Source organism: Acinonyx jubatus, chromosome E4 (assembly GCF_027475565.1).
Source record: "Acinonyx jubatus isolate Ajub_Pintada_27869175 chromosome E4, VMU_Ajub_asm_v1.0, whole genome shotgun sequence".
Classification (NCBI taxonomy): Eukaryota; Metazoa; Chordata; class Mammalia; order Carnivora; family Felidae; genus Acinonyx; species Acinonyx jubatus.
The window spans coordinates 61,939,107-61,961,727 of record NC_069395.1 but is presented as its reverse complement, the minus strand read 5'-3'; the positions used below and the strand labels follow the sequence as shown (position 1 = coordinate 61,961,727).

Genomic DNA, 22,621 nt, shown 5'->3' with positions numbered 1-22,621 from the left:
GGCTTCTTCTCATCTTTACACAAAGCCATACAGAACAGATGCACGTCTTGCAACAATTTAAATAAGTCAACTGTACTTCAGAAATAATTCCTCCACTGAAACAGTCCACCTATGACATCAGTACTAAAGTGCTGAATCATACTGCTGTAGATAGGAGTTCAAATTCTTGTTTGGCCCAATTTTTCTAGCCAAAATTTTCTGATCTATTTCTTTTTTATATGTGCCCTACCCTAAAATATTTGTTTTCATTACCCCACTCAAGTAATTTTGAACTTCAACGCCTCCTGCTCAGTTGTAGCTACAACTCCAAAGTTATAACTTATGCAATACTGGTGGGGAAAAAAAAAAAAAAAAGTCTTATCTGAAAAAATCTGTACCAACCTAAAAGAAATTGTGCTGCAAAGCAACTTTTATATTTATACTCTCACCTAAGCCATTATTACACCATGTGCCACCACTAAGATGATGACACCATAAGCAGTCACACACTCATTTGGCAAGGCCATGAGATGACGAAGAGGCCACGGAAAAGGCCACGTGCTGCACTGAGAAATACTCTAAAACCATTAAGTTATCATCGAAGATTAAGGAGTGTTTGAACCCAAGCTCCACTGTTTAGTAAGGCATGAGAACCCGAAGACATACAGTTCTATTTCTATACCCAGGGCTGGGGCTGGCCGACTTGGTCCATAAGGGCTCAGAGAGTAAATGTTTCAGTCTCCGTGGGCTCGAGTGTCTCCGCCACAACTCAACTCTGTGTAGCAGGAAAGCAGCCGTCGACAATAGAGAATGAATGGATGTGGCTGTGTTCTAACACAACTATTTGTCAAAATAGACAGTCGGTCGATTCGGCCCATGAGCTGTCGGTTATGGGTTCGGGGCCCGCGGGCGTGTTACACACTCCTCCACGTTTGCGTGTGTCAGTGGGAGTGCACATACATGCAGCAGCACACCACACCTCTGCCTGCCTCTTCCCACTGCCTTGGCACCATCACGGGCGTGTGATAGGTGCAGGCAGATGGGGCCCCGTGTTGAGAAGCCTGCCGTTTAGCGCTCTGTGGTCGACCTCTCGAACTTCTTCATGACTATATATTGGCACTTGTGTTTTGTCAGGAAAGTCTGAGGAGGCAGTGGCGCTGCTGCTCGGGTCCGCGGTCTTGTCCCTTCACTGCCTCACAACAGCCCCGAGACGGTCCTCAGACACCTGTTCCTCTGCAGTTCCCTCGTCTGGCCCGAGCTGTGTTATCCTGCCCTGTGTCTCGGGTGGAATCAGGTCATGGGGGTGGTGTGGGGGTGGGGTCGTGTACTGCTGTCATGCTCTGCCTCTGACAGGAGCCCAGATGTGAACCTGGAGAAGATGGGGTTGAGGGTGTGTACCCCTGACATCACAGGGCAGGACACAGAGGTGGCTACATCCCTGCCTCCGACAACACCCAGTGGCCTCAATATACAGCCTCTGCTTACCCTGATCCAGCTACCAGGTAGGTCTCCCCTCTGCTCACCCCACCCCCCACCCTGGGGAGCCCTGTGCTGGAGATCATCCGAAGTTAAACAGCAAATAGAAAACACCATAACTGGGCGAAAGACAGAGAGAGAGAGAGAGAGAGAGAGAGAGAGAAAGGGACAGGGGGAGAGAGAAAGGCTATAAAAGAAAGGAAAATTTTTATATTTTAATACCTTTAAAACATCACTTTTCCCCTGCATTTGAAATTACTGCATTTTCTGTTTATACTATGCCCTGATCAAACCTTTTAGCTCTGAAGAATCACCTTCGGAGATTCATCTACCAGAATGGAAGGTGACAAAGAAACTTTCACTACTTCATCGGCCATAACCTTTGTAATGGGCTTCCAGTCACACTCCCGAATCTTAAACGTAAGACTGAATTAATTACAAAATTTGTCTTTCAGACTCTACAGGGCTCACTTCAGGATATGACTATTGGGGTTGCAACATGGTAGCCCTTTTCCTTCAGACAGTTGGCTCTAGGATTAATTCATATTTCTTTAGAATGATGCTGACGTACCTTATAAATTCAGAGCACAATCAAAATATATGTGTGAAATTCAATGAGACAACAACAGATAAAGAAAGTTGAAATTTTGCTGAGATATCCCTTTATCTCCTGTTAAAGAAGATCAAACCATAACATTCTGACACACAAAAATGCTCCTGTCTGTCTGGTTCTAAAAAAAACAGCCATAAAACAGACATTGTTAAGATGGTCAGAGGAGTGTGAATATGGGCTTGGCATTATCAGATATTAAAGAATTATTGTTGGTATTGTCATGTGTGATGACGACCTGGTGGTTATGAAAAAAAATATCCTTCATAGATGCACACTGAGGGGTTCATGAGTGAAATAACATCATGTCTGAGATCTGCCTCAAATACTTCAGCAAAAGGAGCAATGGGGGAAGAAGACAGAATTCGGGAGAGAAGAGGAAGAAACAGACAACAAAGGCGACAAAAAAGACGAAGGAGGAAGAGAGGAAAAAAACCCACGAGATCGATGGAATAGAATTGGCAAAATGGTGAGCCTAGGTGATGGAGATGTGGGAGTTCATATTAACATTCTCTTTGTATGTTTTTAAATTCCAGTAGTGGAGTGTGTGTGTGTGTGTGTGTATGTGTACCTGTTGCTTACAAAAAATTTGTAATAAAAATCAGGGTACAGATTTTTCATTCTCCTCCAAACCAAATGTCTTTTTTTTTTTTTTTTTTTTTTAGTTCAAGAAGCGTCCTCTCGGGCTGGCAGGGCCGCTCTATGCTGATGTGATACAAAGGAGTTGATGGGAAGGATAATCCGCCCATGGGTTCCTGACACAATATAAAGAAGAAAAGGAGAAAGTGGGAGGAAGAGATCGCTATTGTTAGTCTCCTAACCCTTCCTTCTAATTATGCCAGAGTCAAGGCTCGGGTCACAAAGAAAATGATTTTGGTGCTCAACCATTTGCCCTATTTTGTAGACATCAAAAAAGCTCTTGTTCTTACCACATTCCAATCTCACAGTTTCCCACCTACTTTAAAAATGTATCAAGAGTCCAGATTAACAAAAATATGAATAAAATGACTATATTACAAGGAACACTTTGTTTGTGAAGCTAGAGATGGCCTTCTTGTCATGCTCAATTGCGTGATGTGTAACACTCTAAAGTTAAATACACTTTATATTATTATAAGTATTTCAGATAAATGCTCGACATGCCCAGCTTTTAAAAGTTGAATGTAAATTTCTCTCTTGAGTGCAGATGGTGGGCAAGCAAAGGAGCTCTTTGGTCTTGCGGACAGAAGGTCAGGTCATGGCTGAAAGACCAAAGAACAATTGCTGCTTTGCTCGTCCAGATCATCCTCGGAATGAGACACCACTCCTTTCTTTTCAGAAACTGTCTGTTTGATACAAAATAGTTACAAAGAGTACCTATAAGATTTCCTCACATTCTGTCTAAGAGAAAATGGTAACGAGCACATCGCATCACAAGCATCTTGTAACCGTTCCAAGGTTTTATTCCTAACCCTCTGACCTCCTGAGAAGGCACATCTTTATCTAAAAACACTGGAAATCATTATGAAAACTGCTAATGTTTCACTATGTCGCAGGAAATGGTTTACAAATGGAAACGGCTCCTTTTAAAATCCTGCAACCTTAGCCTCCACATCATTGCTGGTTAATTGCCAAGAGCTATAAGCTTTGAAAGACAAATACTACAGACACTTCTACACGTTATTCATTTACAAGTGATATGCTAATCTTATTATTCCTATAGTGTTTTTTCTCTCTGGAACATTATCCTGTAATTTTAAATAACTCAGACACTCTTCCTATTTGTTTTTCCAGTTAGTCCAAGATGTTATATTGGGCAGATGCTATAAAATACTATTACAAAAGTATATAATAATGCTAGTGAGCAAACCAAGATGATACCCTTAAAAAAAAAAGTCATAATACATCAGGAAAGGAAAGGAAAGGAAAAGGAAAGGAGAGGAGAGGAGAGGAGAGGAGAGGAGAGGAGAGGAGAGGAGAGGAGAGGAAAGGAGAGGAAAGGAAAGGAAAGGAAAGGAAAGGAAAGGAAAGGAAAGGAAAGGAAAGGAAGAGGAAGGGAGAGGAAGGGAGAGGAGAGGAGAGGAGAGGAGAGGAGAGGAGAGGAGAGGAGAGGAAAGGAAAGGAAAGGAAAGGGGAGGAGAGGGGAGGGGAGGGGAGGGGAGGGGAGGAGAGGAGAGGAGAGGAGAGGAGAGGAGAGGAGAGGAGAGGAGAGGAGAGGAAAGGAAAGGAAAGGAAAGGAAAGGAAAGGAAAGGAAAGGAAAGGAAAGGAAAGGAAAGGAAAGGGAGAGGAAGGGAGAGGAAGGGAGAGGAGAGGAGAGGAGAGGAGAGGAGAGGAGAGGAAAGGAGAGGAAAGGAAAGGAAAGGAAAGGAAAGGAAAGGGAGAGGAAGGGAGAGGAGAGGAGAGGAGAGGAGAGGAGAGGAGAGGAGAGGAGAGGAGAGGAAAGGAAAGGAAAGGAAAGGAAAGGAAGGGAAAGGAAAGGAAAGGGAGAGGAAGGGAGAGGAGAGGAGAGGAGAGGAGAGGAGAGGAGAGGAGAGGAGAGGAAAGGAAAGGAAAGGAAAGGAAAGGAAAGGAAAGGAAAGGAAAGGAAAGGAAAGGAAAGGAAAGGAAAGGAAAGAAAGGGAAAGGAAGGGAAAGGGAGAGGAAGGGAGAGGAAGGGAGAGGAGAGGAGAGGAGAGGAAAGGAAAGGAAGGGAAAGGAAAGTTCCGTTTGGTGTGGTAGTCTTAGTCCTTCAGTCGAGGACAGAGAGGATTTTCAATTCTACTATCAGGCACGCCCCCAACTGGATGCCATGAAATAGTTTCATTATCCGTACATGTTAGTAATGAAAATTCTGAAAATTAAAGTCTGAACATAGCGGCACAAAAGCAGAATCTGATTTTGGTCGTTCAGATGTTACCTTAATGCCAGAGATTTCAGCTATGCCTTGAAAAACTTTTTGTACTAAATTTCATTATCACTTTCATTTTTAATACTTTTCCCAACTGTCCCTGTGTCATCTGCATAGAAAGTTGACGGGGTTGAAAGGGAAAATATGCCGGAAAGTATAATAAAATGCCTTGAACTAGAAATATGTTTTGAAAAAATTTACCAAGAGCTACCTACTTTTAAATTGTGGTGCTTTTTAAAAAAAATATTGACACTGAGAACTCATTTTAATGGAATAGATTTATCAATCTGCTTTTGCTGAATATAAAGAATGAGAGCCTCCAATGTTCTGTACTGTAACATAAAAATAGAAAATCCTAAGTGAGTCTATTAGAATTGCCTCTCTAAAAACTTTATCCATGTTGACAATTAAGACTGGAGTATCTACACGATCTCAACAAAGATATAACATAAAACATCTGTTCAGCTGAGATTGAAGTAAGCAGCATTTTCCCCTAACATTTCTAATTTCCCTGTATTTAGGCAAACGTATTCATGGTTATCTTAGTTAAAACTGGTTTCACTCTGCCAACAATCAATTTGATTGACATATTTACATATCAACTCATCTCATCTCACAAATTTTAAACTTTTTCACTTAAAATTGGATTCAAGTTGGCATCTTTCAAGAACTTTATGTACGTATATTTTAGGTTCAAACTGTGCATTAGAACATTTTTTTTTTTACTTTTGTAAGTAATAGATACACATATCCAAATGTATTATTTATGACCTGTCAGATTGGGATTTTATATGCATGCGGCTGTATTCTCACCATTTCATGTGAAAGGTGATAATTTTAGGCAACTAGAAATGAAATTCTTTTAATAGTATAAACTGGATTGTTCCATTAGTTAGAAGCAATATAATAGAAATAAATAACTTACGTCTTTAATTAGGTCTTTAATTGCTGCAGTTACCCTTGTCATCTCTTACCTGATCTTTCATTTCAAGATCCCTTTTAGTTTTTGCTCTGTACTCTCTGTGCTCCTTCTCTGCCTCATCCTTCTCCATTTTGGTTTTATTCAACTGATAGCGCATTTCCCCACACACCTGTTAGATTGTAAAAACTACATCAATAGCTGCTGGAATCTACCAGGCAATGCCTGCAATTAGATCTTTTGGTGCCCCCTAGAGGTCATATAAATAAAATACAATAGAACTCTTTTCTGTATAGAATATTCAATGTATTCTGTTAAGATGCGAAGGCAGTATCAGGTACCACTGAGTTTAACAACTTCAGATTACAGATAAAGAAATGTATTGAGAAATTTAAGTAATGTGCCCAAGATTTTTTGTGGGAAAAATCGTTTCAATTGCATGCTATTATCCAAAATGCATTATCACCTCAATCTTAACTAGGTGAAATCATTAACTAAAATATTAAGCTATATCAATACTCATTCAAATTATTACAGTTAAACAGACATTGTATAAAAGAAAGGTTTCCCTTAAAGATTTGATCAGTTAGGCTTTTATTCAAGAAATTTATAAAGGAATTTTTCTCTGCTAATAGGCTATATGATCGGTATTTATGTGTACAGTGGTCCCTAGTATTTACTACAGTCTCTTGGATAACATCAATCTTATGCACAGTGCTATGCACTTAAATTAAGAAACACTGTCTCGTGAGAGTCATAGACTGGAACCATGCACACTCTGCATTTATAACTGTAGCATTCAACATAAAAGGAAAATACACATTTAAGTGAAATGATTTTAACATATCATTAAATAATGAACACACACAGCATCCTAAAAGTGTTGTGTATCATCCCTTACGCAATTTTTTTGTATAAATTTTTTTTTATACAAGGGCTCTACACACAGGTAAATATATTTGGTAAATGCAATTCAGCAGATAAATCTAAAGAAATTATGAGCCTTTGAGATAACTGAGAACCTGTAAGAGATTAACACACACGTCTGTTAATTCAGTCTCTGATTTACAAATACAAGTTTTTAAAAATTATGTATCATCCAATGGTTATAGGTGCTTGAAACCTTTCAATTTTGGTATTTATCCAAAAATACAATCAGAACTTTAGAAATTAGTTTTATCATTACTGAGGTATTAGAATCTTATAAAACCTCCATCTATCTCCTATGCTCAAACAAAAAAAAATTTTAAAAATAAACCAATCTGACAGAGGAAAAAGTCAGTAAGTTTCTCCCCAGTGGCCCTCAAAATACTAGGAAAAGAATACAATTACTGAAAATTCTACTTGAAGTTCAAATTCAAATACCTTGAATGTGTCAGAGCTGACCCCTCCCATTTCAAAAACACTAGTAATTTATAAAAAGTTATTAATTTTAAAGCTAAATAAAGTTTAAAATGAAGAATGACAGAAAAAAATTAGAGGGGCCCTAATTCCCTTTCCTTCTTGGTTCTTCACTATTCCAACCTATTCGATGTATATACATGAATGAAATGAAAAAAACCAAACTGACGCCAGGAAATAATAATTACACAGCCATGGTGTTTCAAACCTAATACCAACATATAATTATTGTGTAATAATAAATGCCTAGGCATTAAGTTTTATTTAAAATTATTTTATCCCTTAATTTTATTTTTAAAGTTCCCTTGCCTTACTGCTTCCACGTTAGCATCTGCTAAGTTTATCCATGACACTTGAATTTCATCTAAAATAAACTAACGAATTAAACTGAAGTAGAATGATTTCATCTCAGGGTTGGAGCCACCTCAAGGCACCCTTCTGATGCTGGAGTGTTTTTTTGGACAGTTCTAAAGATAGAAGAGGCATCTCAACTGTACATGTTTCAACAGAAAGTTCTCTCCCTACAATGGACTGAACACTCACCACAGCTTTCTCCCTAAATCTGGATTAACCACTGTCACCCCTCTATCCCAACTCCCTTACATTTACCCTTAGCCTCCACACAAACACGCTGATGATATTGGCAAATATGACAGCTTTAAACCTCTATATTGGCTAACTTGAGTTTTAGAAAGCAAATGGAGAATTAAAGAAATTCAAGGGAAAAAAAGAAAAAAAATGGGCTTTGTTTCTTCTATATATTAAAGGCAATTGCAATTACTAAATTATAAAGCAACGTTGGCATTACAAATGTGTCAACATTTAGGAAAATATGTTGATAGCTAAAATGCGATATGAAAAGGGTATACATTGCAAACAAAATTATCCGTGTACATTCTGGTAAAAAATATATCCATTTAATTTATTACATCACGCGTGCTCACACGTAGTTTCTTAGTTTTAAGGCAACTGCTTACTGATACCTACATGGACTTCTCGTGTTTCATAAATATGTACCTTACAGTGGCCAGTTGAGACTATTAAACATTTTAGTTCTTGGTTCACAAGTTTGTAATGGCCGAAGTGCAGACACTGTGATGTTTTGAAGTATAAATTTAAGGACCAATAAAATAAGACACTTAGTGTGAGAACCTTGATATTGAAGACCAGGTATGAAAAGGAATGGGAGGTAGAAAATTTTTTATTTTAAGCACACTCTTGGTGTTGTATATATATATGTCTTTTACTATTTTTGTGGGGACCAAGCCAATGCTATCTCTGGCAAACATTTTTCCTAACTGTCTAATTTGGAGATGCTGGGATTATCACACATTCAATGACTAAAGTAGTGACACTTGCTAATGACAAGTCTGTCTCAGCCACTTTGAGTTCTTCAAGGACATTATTTGTGTCTAATTCATCTTTGTATTTTCAGCACTCATCAAAGGGCCTGCCAGTAATAAGTAAATGTTTGCTTAATGACCATTAGGTGGACCTTTACTGTCTGAAATAACAAAACCTTTCTATTCCGTGCTTCTTTCTGAGTTTTGTGCATTAGAAAAAATTATAAACTAGAATCTCACTTTGTACCTTTGTGACATCCATTTCCTTGGAAGCAAGCTGGTTTTGAATTTCCTCTAGTTGATTAATAGCTGAAATCTTCTCTCTTGTAACCTTTTCAACCTGGACCTCCAGTTGGGCAATATTTTGAGACAGGGACAATATCTATAGGAGGAAATAAAAGTCCTAAATGATAATGGCATTTGACAAAATAAATATTGAGAACACTGATGACCCAGCCATAAGAAAGAATGAGATCTTGCCACGCGCAACAACGTGAGTGGACCTAGAGACAGTAAGTCAGAGAAAGACAAATACCGTATGATCTCACTCACTTGTAGAACTTAAGAAACAAAAGAAAGGGAAAAAAGAGACAAAAAAACCCACAGACTCCTTCATACAGAGAACAAACAGGTGGTTACCAGAGAGGAGGTAGATGGGGGGGGGAGGGGTGATGGGTGAAACAGGTGAAGGGGATTAAGAGTGCACTTATCTTGATGAGCACAGAGCAATGTATAGAACTGCTGAATCACTGTATGGTGCACCTCAGACTAATAAGACACTATGTAAAAAAAAAAATCTTGAATTAATAGTCTTCACGTGGCCACTGGGTTCACTCTTAGAGCATTTCTCTGTGGATCGGGTATGTCCATTTTTCCACCTCCTCCACTCACCCGTCCCCCATGACTCAAATATGTACTTCCTTCCCATTTACTCCTGGGCCTCTACCCTCATTTGGGGAAATGCATAACAAGATGATAAAATCAAAGTTTGGGTTGAAACTTTAAGGTGAAAAGTTGTGGAAGAGGCTGATACAAATAAATTTCAGGGGCGATGTCAAGCAATCAGAGAAGTCTTGAACTCTTCTCTCACATGGAAGGATAAAAGGACTGGTCGGGAGAGCTGGAGAGGCAGATCTCTTTAGAGAGAGCAACTGAGATTCAATGGATCCTACTCTCCTTCCCCCCAACACCAACAGAGGAGGCTCTATGCACTTCACTTTGCTACACAAAACCACCAGCGCTCCTGTTATTTCCCCTCTCAGCCATTATCCCCTCTCCTCCAGGAAGTTTCTTTGACCCCCTTGTTCCCAGCACAGGATAGGAGCCCTTGATGCACTCAGGGTTGCTATTCAGCTATTGTGTCCTGGGGGGGCCATGTCTGCTGTTTGCAGCTGACATCCACTCTCACGGATTTGCTGCTCATGCAGTACTGTGGTTTCATATCTCGACTCTCACTCCGGTGTATGGCTCCCGCAACAGCTTCTATATATCTCCATCACACCGCAAGGTCTGCACGCTTCCAACGATGTACTTATCTCACTGTGTTTAGTTGTCTGTTTCCACGTTAGACTGCAAGTTGCTCAAGGGCGTATTCCTCACCATATGTTTGAGGAATGGATCACTGGAATAAACAGCTCTTCTGAGGAGCACTCCACTCTACGGATCTCAGGCTCTTAGTTTTTCTTCTCAGGGTGAGAAATGCTTTCTAGGTCTTAGATTTAACCCATTTTACAGGTTTTTTTGTTTGCAGTTACATTTTACTCTGCTCCAGTAAGTCAAAATTTCCTAGACTCTTAATTTCCTATTTGTATTAGCAGCTTTGACATGAAGAAGAAACACTACCTTCCTCGAGAGTGAAACACGCAGAGATATCTATCAGTTTTTAATCTGGTAAACAAGAACTCATAACAAAATTGAAATAACATTTTAAATCTACCGTTGCACACTGATATGGGTGTGAATTCAGTTTTCACAACTGAAATCAATAACTCGGATTTTGTGACACAGATCATCAAGATTGCCTTTGAATTACATAACGAACTAAAGTTGACACATATGAAATAATGAGCCCTGGTAGCTACTTTCTAATTAAATGGTAGATACATTCATTAACTTTTCTGGCGATTGTGGGGAATTGTGTATTTGACTTATGGTTTGTTTACATGTCCTTCTTATGGTTGAAAGATTGTCTAAAAGTCCAATTTGCACATAAAGCTACTTTTACTAATACCCAGCTACAAATGATTCTAATTCACATTATAATCTGAACTTGAAATTGAAATTCAAAAGAAGTTAAATGCAGCAAATAACAAGATTAATTTATATCCTTAATTTGAAAATTCAGGTTCATGAGTATCCATATTATGAATGTAATTCTAGCTTCTCTGGAACCATACCACAGCAGCAAACTTTAATTACCAACTACTAAAAATCATATTTGTGTGAAGATGTATCTTATGGTAAACATACTAACATTGGTGGTTTTTGCAGTAAATATGCAGACATTTACCTGCTAACTGTAAATTCTGAGTCAGTTTCTATAATAAGCGTGTAACAAATCACATCCCTTCCATCTGACTCCCTCCCTCTGCCACCCATCACTTCTTCCCTGTGCCCACTACCTGTCTGCTCCCTCCTGTCACCCACTTCCTGAGGCCTCTGCTCCTGTTGTCACACCTCCTTTTTCCCCACGCCCACCATCTGGAAGTCAACATTACACCGCAGGAGCGTCTCCATCCACATCTGTTGCGGAGACACAAGTAACACGGACAGCTGCAACACTGCTGGATGTCCGGGGCGTTGACATCAGGCAAGTCCTTTAAACTTTGACAGGGGCAAGCAAGAGACAAGGACACCCAGGCTGGGACAGCTTGATGGAAATCTCTATACAAAGGTGGTCCCTAGTGTACTGAACACGGTAGAAAGTGGTACTCACTATACAACGGGTGCAAGAGTTAAGAATTCTAGTGATGGACTATTATCAAGGGAACCAACTGAAAAAAATGGGTAGACCATAGGGGGCGCTCAATAAATATGATCAATGGCCCACTGAACTAACAAACCTAGGGGCTCAGTGCAGCCAAGGACCGTAACAGAAGACAGCAAACAAACTCACAGCAAGTCCTGCTCATGGGGGAATGATTCGAAATCTGTCTAGGTAGAAGACATCTGCTCTCCAAGAGCTTCCCACACACACGAAATTTAATGAGAATGAGTAAGAAGAAAGAAAAGAAAAAAAGAACAAAAAGAGAGAAGCAAAGCCTAAAAGTCTTGCAAGCGTTCCTTACTGCTAGGAAATGGGGGGCGGCGAGGGGGGGCTCTTTAGCACAAACTACAGAGCTCTCCCAGCGTTAGGATGAACTGTTCTGTCTCCCGTCTCGGATACACTTCCTGTGCTAGGCAGTGGGATACACGTTCTCTCTTTTAATCCCCTTGGAGAAGGAATTATATGGGATTAATTTTTCAGTTGAAAAAAACCCAGGAGATTCTGAAAATTCAGAAATTTGCCTACGTGCATTAAAGCTAATGAATAAAAAGGAGAGCCAGGCTTTATATTCAAATCTGCCTGCTTTGCTAATACGCAGGTGCAAGAATTCCATCCTCTCAGCCTACTCCTCTTTCTGTGCAGTAAGAATGATACTAGCCTCAAGCTGAAAGCCATTAAATGTCCGCTCTAAGCGAGGTATATTAGGTACTTCCGAAACATTCTTATTTAAGCCCATCAGTTCCTTGAGTAGATCAACTCCATTATTTACTCCTCTGAAATCTGGCGAGGTTAAAAGAATTGTTCAAGGTCACACAAAGGTCAAACTGGATTCAACTCTGAATCCTTTGACTCCAAAGCCACGTTCTGCCATTTCCTGGTGACAGCACTTGCCAGAATGTGAGAAGCACTTTCAGCTCTTCATTCAGACACTTTACTTAGGGCAGGACCTCGAGATGAAATGCCAGCCAAGGCTCACTGAGGGCAAGACACATGACTGGGTCTCAGCCATACATTGTACTTTTGTTGCCACTTTTGCTCCTGGAATAATTGTTAGTGTTAAGAAAGAGGCTGTGTTATACAAGAGCACCTGGAATGCTGCCTGGCACTCTCGGCCTTCCTTTGTCCTTCCGTATCAGGAATTCTCACCACCACATTTTTTTCAAGTGGAACCGCTCAGCAGGGCTAAAGGTTTCCACTGAACAGCCCCCAAATTAAGAGTCTCCCAGGCGTGAATAATAGCTGGTCTTGGCTATTGGTCCTGTTCTTTGTCACACGCACAACACTCGCTTCACAAAGTCCCCTCCCTCCACGCCTTATCCTTGTTGGTTCCAGCCAGCATCCCTTCCCTCATGCTCTGTATTTCCGAATCCTACTTACAGGTCCATATGCCACCTTCCTCCCCAGATCTTCCATGAGCTCAGGCAGACACAGACCGTTCTGATCCTCTGAATTCACAACCTCTCAGTCACATGATTCCAATGGCACAGGGCCTCTCTTCTTCCCCTGTGTTACACTCATTCATTCGACAAATACACATGGAGCACATTTTATGTGAGTGGGATGTGCCAAGCAGTGACGATGTTAAGCGACCACACATTCAGGGGACTCGTGGTAAGTTGGGGGAGACAAACAATTCAACAAGAATTTGCAATTAACTGAGTCACAGGAGACCATAGGAGAGACTCCGAATTCATCTCTGAAAGTAGGTGGTCTCAAGAAGAACTCTGAAGGATCAGTTAGGAAGGACACAGAGCAGAAGATTCCTCTAAGCAAGGGGCAAAGCACATGGAAACTCCTGAAAGAAAAATAGTAGAGCAGGACGGTGGTGATGCAAGGAAAAAGGTGAAGGGAGATGAGACTGGGAAATCAAAGACAGCCAGAGAAATGCAGAATCTGTGTGCAATGCTAAAGGATCCAAAATCTTATCCAAGGAGAGGCAGGGAGACAGGAAAGGATGTCAAAGCAAGAGACTGACATATTGCCTGGTTCGTTTTAGAAAGACCATCCTGGCTGTGGCTTAGGGGTGACACGGGAAGCAAGGAGAGTGCTCGGGGCTGTAGAAGTCATCCAGGAGTGACGATATGCATGGCAGGGAGACAGGGCAATGGGAAACTCCTAGGTGTCTGAATCTCTAGAATTTGGTGACTTCGTGATGAGTAGGGTAAGGGAGAGGATGGAGACAAAAATGCCAGCGAGATTGCAGAGTTGGACAATCTCCCATAGGAGAGGGAGCATGGCAAGAGAAGCTGGTTTAGGAGATCACTAGAGAGCTGAGGATCTAGGAATCGATGTCACATACATGAAACCGGGAGCCACTCTAATGCCAAAGAGCATATAATGCTCTCTGCTAAACTCTAGAACTTTCCATCAAGTTGCTTTCTGGATGCGTTTCCTTCATTGTCTCAAAGGCACTTTAAACTCTGAGCAAACTGAAAGGCACACATTATCATCCTCCCAAAGCAAGAAATCCAGAGACATCAAGGAAAGAGAACCTTTCATTTATTTATTTTCTAAAAGTAAGCTTCATGCCCAGCACACAGCCCAACTTGGGGTTTGAAGTCACCACTCTGAGATCAAGACTTGAGCTGAAATCAGCAGTCAGAGGCTTAACCAACTGGGCCACCCAGGTGCCCCGGAAAGAGAATCTTTTAAAGAGAATAAGAACTGGGGCACCTGGGTGGCTCAGTCGGTTGTGCGCCCAACTTCAGCTCAGGTCATGATGTCATAGTTCGTGAGTTCGAGCCCTGCATCGGGCTCTGTGCTGATGGCTCAGAGCCTGGAGCCTGCTTCAGTTTCTGTGTCTTTCTCTCTCTCTGCCCTTCCCCTGCTTGTGGTCTCTCTCTCTCTCTCTCTCTCTCTCAAAAATAAACAAACATTAAAAAAATTTTTTAGGGGCACCTGGGTGGCTCAGTCGGTTAAACGTCCAACTTCGGCTCAGGTCACGATCTCGCGGTCCGTGAGTTCGAGCCCCGTGTCGGGCTCTGGGCTGATGGCTCAGAGCCTGGAGCCTGCTTCCGATTCTGTGTCTCCCTCTCTCTCTCTGACCCTCCCCCGTTCATGCTCTGTCTCCCTCTGTCTCAAAAATAAATAAAATGTTAAAAAAAAAATTTTTTTTAATAAAAAAAAATAAAGAGAATAAGAACTAACAAATATTCGCTAAAAATAGCACAAGGAGGACATAGCAATGGTAATTCCACTGGCTGTGGGCACAGAAGCTGAAATGCAGGGGCTGAAGAGGTAATCAGAGGAGAGAGCATAAAGACAGCATGTACAGACAGACCTCTCAAAAAAACTGGACCATAAAGGGCAAGAGTAGGGAGGCACATGGAATTACTGACGTGGTTTCCAACCTGGGATACACACTGGAGTCACCTGGATCCAGTCTCCTGAATCCTACCCGTGGTTATTTTCACATACTGGTTTGGGACGCAGACTGGACAGTGAGATTTTGGAACTTCTGTGGCTCCAAGATTGAGAACCATTGGATTAGAAGAAAGATTGTTTCTTTCAATGGGTGAGAGAAACTCGAGGGGACTTTCCTGAGAAGGAGGAAGCTCCCTGAGGTAGAGGGAGAGAAAGGGACCGAGAGCAAGGGGAAAGAATGAGTGCAAGGCCTCTCCCATTCTGACAATGTTGTGTTGGGATGCTGGTGAAATCGTACTTGAAGGCACAGGTGAGGGGAAGATAAATATTGAAGTGGTTACCACTCACTGGCTTCAGTTTTCTTTGTTAGGTAAGTAAGACTCTGCTGAGAATGAGGGGAGTGTGGTATAGTAGAGAATTTGAGGAGAATAAAAGTGATTGACAAGAGTCTTTGGGGGTGCCTAGGTGGCTCAGTCGGTTGAGCGTCCGACTTCGGCTCAGGTCATGATCTCGCGATCTGTGAGTTCGAGCCCCGCATCGGGCTCTGTGCTGACACCTCGGAACCTGGAGCCTGCTTCAGATTCTGTGCCTCCCTCTCTCTCTCTCTCTCTCTCTGCCCCTGCCCCCCCCCTCAAAAATAAATAAACAAAAAAAAATAGTCTTTGAAAATGGGCCCAAGATACCATCATTTCCACCAGGACTATGATAATTACCTCCCACCTGATCTCCAGGCATTTATTCCAAGTCTTCTTCCAATTTACTGACAGATGGAAGTTCTCAAATAGAAATGGCAGCATGACGCTGCCCAATTTCAAGGTGTTCAATGGTTTTCCACTTGGTTTGGGATAAAACCTAAAATCTTTCACATGGATTTTAAGGTCATTCCTGCTTTGGTCCCTGCATACTGCTCCAAACTCATCTCCCTCTACTGTCCCCACGTCCTATGCCCCAGTCACCTGGGCCTCCCCTAAATTCCTAAAAAGTATGATGCTTGCCAGCTTCAGAGTCTGGGGGGTGCTGTTTCCCTGGGTCTGAAACTCTTCCCCTCAACTCTTCACCTGACTACTACTCATCGCTGTCGAGTCTCATTTTGAAAATCTCTTTCTTAGGAAAGTCTTCCATGGCTGCCTAGACTAGGTCAGATTTTCTCACGGTACCCTGTGCCGCACTTTTTTGCCTTTATCACAGTGGTAATGAAAAACTCATTTATGGAAGTGTGTGTTTAGTGTCTTCCTCTTCCCTCCTCTGTAAGCAGCACTGCACTGGTCCTGGGACACCCACACCCCCGAGCCCTCCGGTTACTATCTGTTGCCCCATGCTGAGTGAACGGGAGAGAGGAGTGCATGGCAGCACTGCTGGAAAGCAGCAAGAGCACCGTGGACACTCAGGCCATGAGACCCCTCGGTGCCATCCGCAAGGCTCAGATCACCAATTCTGGCCGGAGAAGGTAAAGTTTGATTGGCACATAGTGGGCTTTCCACAGGCACACTTTTGCTTTTTTGAAGGATAAGACAAGGGAGTTTACAGTAAATGCCTCAGGCACCCGTAAGACTTCGAATTCACTGGACAGAGTTGGTGATTTTTCTCTTGACGCATCCTCAGGATCGCACTGCCTTGCACACAGCAGATACTCAGGAGAGACACGTGCTGAATAAGGTCATTATCACACACTAGAATGGTATAGCACAGCATTCAGGGTACAAGCTGCGAGTTGCTGTGAACACAACAACAACATGTAACTGCTGTTTTGGTCATTTCGTGGACCACATCTTGCTCAATTTTACTCTGTTATAGCAACTTGAAAGCTAGGTTTCACTTATCTCTGTATTCCAGTTCCTTTTTTTCTTTTCTTTTTTTAAGTTTATTTATGTATTTTGAGAGAGAGAGAGTGAGTGAACGGGACAGGGGCATAAAAGAGGGAGAGAGAGGATACCAGGCAGGCTCCACGTTGTCAGTGCAGAGCCGGACGTGGGACTCGACCTCACAAACCATGAGATCATGACCTGTGCCAAAATCAGGAGTCAGACCCTTAACCAGGTGCCCCTCTCTCTTCCAGTGTCTTACTGCTTCCCAAGCACTGCCCATTTCAGGCCAGCTGTTCTTTTGGCCCTTGACTTCCCCCTTCTATTCATCCATCCGGTTATGTTCATTATTCATCGGGTACCTGCTTTGTACCGTGTACATAATCACTTTTCCTTGGCCACTTGGTTTCTTATATGTGTTTTATCTTCTGCAAGTCTAATTTGAGAGTGGGGGATAAAGTGGGGGAGTCACTGCTCCTTGACTTCACCCAGGTTGAAATAAAATCTGGATATATCCACAGAGCACCTCCTTTCCTCTGAGAAACAGGAGACAGGGACTCAAACAGAATGGAGGGATCAAAGCAAATTTTACAATTTCACAGCATGGAATCGAATTGACTGCTTTATTTGGAGAGGTCCGAGAATATACCTTTTCTCGAGAAATACATTGGAAAAATGGAAAATGTTTCTGAACTCTAAATTATAAGCAATTGGCTACTTACAAGATTTTTAAAATTTAGAGTTCACTCAAAAATTGTAGCCTACAGCATCATCAGTGACATCACCACAAACATTTCTGCTGCAGGGCAGGGAACAAACTGAATCCACAGGTACCTTTGATCCCAGGTCCTCCTTTTCTTTTGTTAGGTCCTTTTTCATCATCTCTTTCTCAAAGGCCCTTTTTTCTTGCTGCGATGCGAGTTCTTTTTCAAGTCGCTCTTTCTGCCTCTCCAGTTCGTTCTTCAACTGTTCACATTGGATTAAAGCCTGCCAAAGTAAGATGGAGGGAAATGGGGTCTTAGAGTTTGCAAAATGTGAGGGGAAAATGAGATAATTAAGCCTTGATTTTACTTAAAATCATCACAACTCGCTGTAAAGCCCATTAGAAGAATTTTATACTCGTTTGTCAATACCAATTACAGATCTAAAATACTATTCAAATGGTACATTTATTCACATATTTCAATTTTCATAATTAACGCTGTATTAACTAAGCAACTAAAAGAATTCAGATTAATGGACCCTGATGAAGGCCACAGATGAGTCCAAATTTGGAAAAGGGCATCAGAAAACTCAAGCATTCTCATATTATATTTCAATTATATATCATGTTTATACTGAATGAAATATGTGAGTCTCCAGTTTAACTGATTTTTCATTTGCTCCTGGTTAAACAGATCAAAACTGAAAATGGAGATGAGTTGGTTATTACATGCAGGCATCTATTTTTAACATTATCAAATAATCGAGGTTCCCGAAACTTGATTAACTAAAGTAAAAATTAGGTAATAATAAAAAGTTTAGATAAGGAAAGACTCAAAAGAGCATTTACTACCTAGTTTTATGAACTAAGAAGTACCATCTTTCACTGCTGGTTTTTTACGAGTCCATAATTGTTCTTAGTCTCAATTTCCCACTCTGGATTTCTAGAAGCAAAAACTTTCTAACTTCCTTTCGACTACATTCACAGTGTCTTTATGTGTAACACCCAACAATAAACTAGCTTCAAAATCCCAATTTTAAAAAACCCCTATACAGCTAAGGTGCTTGACAGAAAATCTGAGTCATTCTATGGTGTCTTATTCCAGTGGCTCTTATCTAATATCCAATATCCACCTCATTCAACAGCTACGTTCCCCTAAATTGGGAAGCCAAGAGACCCAAGTCTCATATGACCAACAAACTGTGTAAGTATGTATCAAGTTACAAGTGGGATAGAGTCACATTTGTTGTCTCAGTAAGCACCACAGGCTTTATGTGTAGCTCTGCTTCCCTCTGGAGAAAGCTACAATAAATATAAACAATAAATAATCTAGGGTATGACAGGTGAATTTTCTTCTCTTCATCTGGAAAGCATTAAATCCTAATTTCCTTCAAACTCTTCTGGAAAGTTGCTGTACTCCTAGTTATAAAATACGAGGGTAAAACTTAATTGTCTCAGATTAACTGACAAGCACATACAGTAACTGAAAAATGATTCTCCCAGGGACTTGGTCCCAAGTCCAATTCTAGTTGAGGATGCCTGTAAAATAAAATTTTACATTAGATTTTAAAAGAAGTGAAAAAGCATAGTTTTTCTATAATTTAAGCCTAACTTAGAGCTTGATAGATTATGAATTTGAGATTTCTGTGCTTCGAACACAATTGCTGTTGTGAAAAAGATTTTCTATGAACCTAATAAAAATGTTCATAACTTTTGCAGATAGAATACAACTGGCATGAAAGAATAAAATGACTGTTGTATATAAAGCTTTTTCATCAAACAAGAACTCAGGAGTCAACATTATTAAGCACAGGAACAGCAGAACACGACTGCTGAAGGTCTAAACATCAGGTTAACATGAACAGCAACCAAAGAATCACTTCCAAGAAGTCAGTACATTCGGGAACAAGGAACAGTAAATGATCCTGACAGGATAAGAGGCCTAAGCCGAGGTAAGACGTTATAAACACAAAGTCCAAAGCAAGAAGTTGTAAATCACTTAAAAGCAATGCTGAAGCCTCTGTTTCTGTGGATGGCCTTCTCCTGGTTAGGACTGGCCACCACGGAGAGGTGATGATGAGGAAGTGTGAAGGCATACTTTTATTTATCTTGATTTTCATATCTATGCCTGGTCACAATGAAGAAATTAAGGATCAGTAACACTTGCACTTAGAAAAGTGATTTAATCTTTCTAGAGGTATCTCTCTTACCACGGACCTCACACACTAGATAGATCACAGAGAACTAAACAAGTATTTATACACTCTTTCCATTAAAGCTTCCCTGTTTTCTTCCAGGGCTCCCTCTCCTAGTTTCCAGAATCCCTCCCTGATTCTGCTTGTCTAACCATCTGGTAAAGGTGTAATAACTGAATTCTCACAAGTGAGGTCAGTAAATGGTCAGTGACAACTAACTGAGAGATGTCCAGAGGGGACCAGGATGATTTGGGGCCTGTAGCTGCCATTGCTCCCAAGAGGGTGGATTCTTCCTGTCCCTGAGCACGGCCCCTTTTCGGTGGAAATGGCTGTGGCTCTTGAGGAGCTGAATTATACTATTCCCCCACCCAGTAGCCTCAATCCTCAAGGGACCTTTTCTCTTCTGGGACATTTCTTTCATTTGTGGTTATTCTGTGCTGGCCACATTAACACCCTTTTTAAGACATAATTTATTGGACTTGATATGCCCAGCTCTAGTTTTATTAAACCAACAAGTTTTTTGGGGTCAAAACATTTTCCAAATGGGGTCTTAATGGGGTCAAAACATTTTCCACAACAAATTTATATCTCGTCAACTAAATTTTTCAAAATAGGAAATCTATTTTAGGACACATGAAAGTCCTTCCCAAGTGTTAGAGTTGGGTTCCTAGAAACCTTCGTGATCAAAGAATTCATGATTCAAGAATTCAAGATATTATGAGAAATAAGAGAATTCACACTTAAAAAAGTAAATTTAAAATTCACGTGAAAACTTGTGACACTGTTTTCATTTTGATGAACTACAGCCCACAAAATAAAAATGATTGTCAACATGTTTTAAGCATTTAACTTATGAATAATGAAAAGTATTGATTTTCAGTTTATAAACCTGCTACTAGAAACCTATCAGTCTCTATCTCCCATTTTCAAGATGTTTATGATTTTTGTTTTGTGGAAGATAATCTACGTATCAAGAAGCATATGTTCTCTGCCTGCGCTTGTGATCAAATGGCCGATTGCTTTCTGATCTTTTTACTTTAGGTTTATAATTTTCACCTTTCTGACTCTACTATAGTGTAAGAAAAATAATAATTTGGAAAGGAAAAAAGTTGGGGGACATTGATTCAACCTCCTGGGATTTTTGTTGTTTTTTTTTTTTTAATCTTCCCTTGGAGGGTTATCTCCTTATAGAGATGGTCATGATAACTTCACGCCAAAGGCAACAATTTCTCTTCAAATAGAAGCAAGCAGGTCTGAGGCCTGGTTAACCTCTTCATCTTGAAGCTTTACCAAGGCATCACTACAAAACTTCTGCTTTTCCACCCTCATTTTTTGAGGTTATTTTTTTTCCTCTATTTTAAAATTATCCCTGGTTGTAAAGACTTGCAATTTCAAAGAAAACCAAAAATACTTACTAGTCACTTACTATGTGCCAAATACTTTGCTAAATAGCTTACATGGGTCAATTTATTTAACACTCTTGCTAAATTTTAAATAGTTCTTTTTTTAAATGTTTACTTATTTTGAGAGAGACAGAGAGACAGAGTATGAGCAGGGGAGGGGCACAGAGAAAGGGAGACACAGAATCCGAAGCAGGCTCCGGGCTCTGAGCTGTCAGCACAGAGCCCAACGCGGGGCTCGAACCCATGAACCGCAAGACCATGACCCGAGCAGAAGTCGGAGGCTTCAATGACTGGGCCTCCCCAGGTGCCCTGAATTTTAAATAACTATTATCACTCAGCTGAAGAAACTGAGCAGCTTTGAGACATTAAGTAACTTGCCCAAGATCACAGACCTAAAAAGTGGTAGAATAGAGCGATTCCACAGCTGAATCTACGCATGGCATTACAACTTTCTCGTGTTATAGATTTATTTTCTTATAAAATCCTTAGGTGTTTTCACTGCCATTGTCAATGTAAGTATATAACATAAAATAATTCCATGTACTTACTTAGAATGCAATATGCAAAATGGAACACTAGATGGCAACAACAGTCAAGGAACTAGATAGAAGAGGGGCTCAACAATCAAGTAGTTGTTTTTCAAATTAAAATATGTATGCCATTTTACTCTTTACTCTCACGAAGCAAAATCCCTAATATGTTGTAACATCCCTGAGAGATAAAAACTAGTAGATCTGCATTGTATTTTGTAAACTGCTTGGAAATCAGTTCCTGCATTATTACTCATTCAATGATGCTTAGAATTCAGTTCTTGCACTACTTACTAATTGAATGAAAAATGCTTTGGATTCCCAATACACAATAGCTTCTTTTGTTCTTAACTGTTAAATTTTTAAAAGCACTAATTACAAAATTCATATTCATAGTTAAAGCTAACAATTGACTTTAATTCAATTCAACAAGCATTGTGCTATGAACATGTGAAGGATATAGTGATAGATGTCACAGACCTGACTTTTAAGGTCTTTTGGTGGTGAGAGCTATGTAAACAGCTACCAAAATTCTATACAGCTCAGTCAAATATGGAGGAGGAAGAGATTAACTCAAACAAGAAGGGGCTGGGGAAAACTTTGGGGAAGACTGCCACCTGAGTTGAGCCTCACAGGTTGAATAGATAGATCAATACAGTGCTGTAAAGTGTAGCATAAGCAAATTCATGGTCACATTCAGGAAGGTCACATTCCTGACCTTGTAAGTCACATTCAGGAAAACTGTAGGTCACATTCAGGAAACAGCACAGGTCATATGAAAGAGTGTAGTGAAAAATAGCGGGGTTGGGGGGGCATATTGTAAAAGATCTGGCAGGTCATGCTTTTATTGTACTGCAAGAAGGGAGCTCCCAGAACAGGGAGCGTTACAACTGAGGAGGACTTCGGCAACAGTGGGAAAGATATACTGGAACTGGAAGAGGCCTGAGCAAGACCAGTAGAAAGCTAATGCAATCATCTACATAGGTTGCGTAACAGTATGTTAGGACTTGAGCCAGGAAGGAAAGGGTGGGCATAGCTTAGGAA

General features: G+C 40.7%; 1 protein-coding gene across 21 annotated transcripts in view; it reads right to left on the bottom strand.

The window, feature by feature from the left end:
• Positions 1–22,621, bottom strand: part of SDCCAG8 (SHH signaling and ciliogenesis regulator SDCCAG8) — a 246,837-nt gene that overhangs the window by 156,194 nt on the left and 68,022 nt on the right. For 20 of the 21 annotated variants that reach the window (XR_008293144.1, XR_008293145.1, XR_008293146.1 and 17 more), the window contains 3 exons: positions 17,581–17,733; positions 8,843–8,977; positions 5,907–6,023 (listed from right to left, as the gene is read on the bottom strand). Coding sequence is in view for 18 of the 21 variants with exons in the window: in XM_053209297.1 (XP_053065272.1) it covers positions 5,907–6,023; positions 8,843–8,977; positions 17,581–17,733 (405 nt within the window). In the remaining 3 variants the exon portion in view is untranslated. The remainder of the gene's footprint in view (positions 1–5,906; positions 6,024–8,842; positions 8,978–17,580; positions 17,734–22,621) is intronic. The other variant, XM_053209295.1, reaches the window with a different exon arrangement.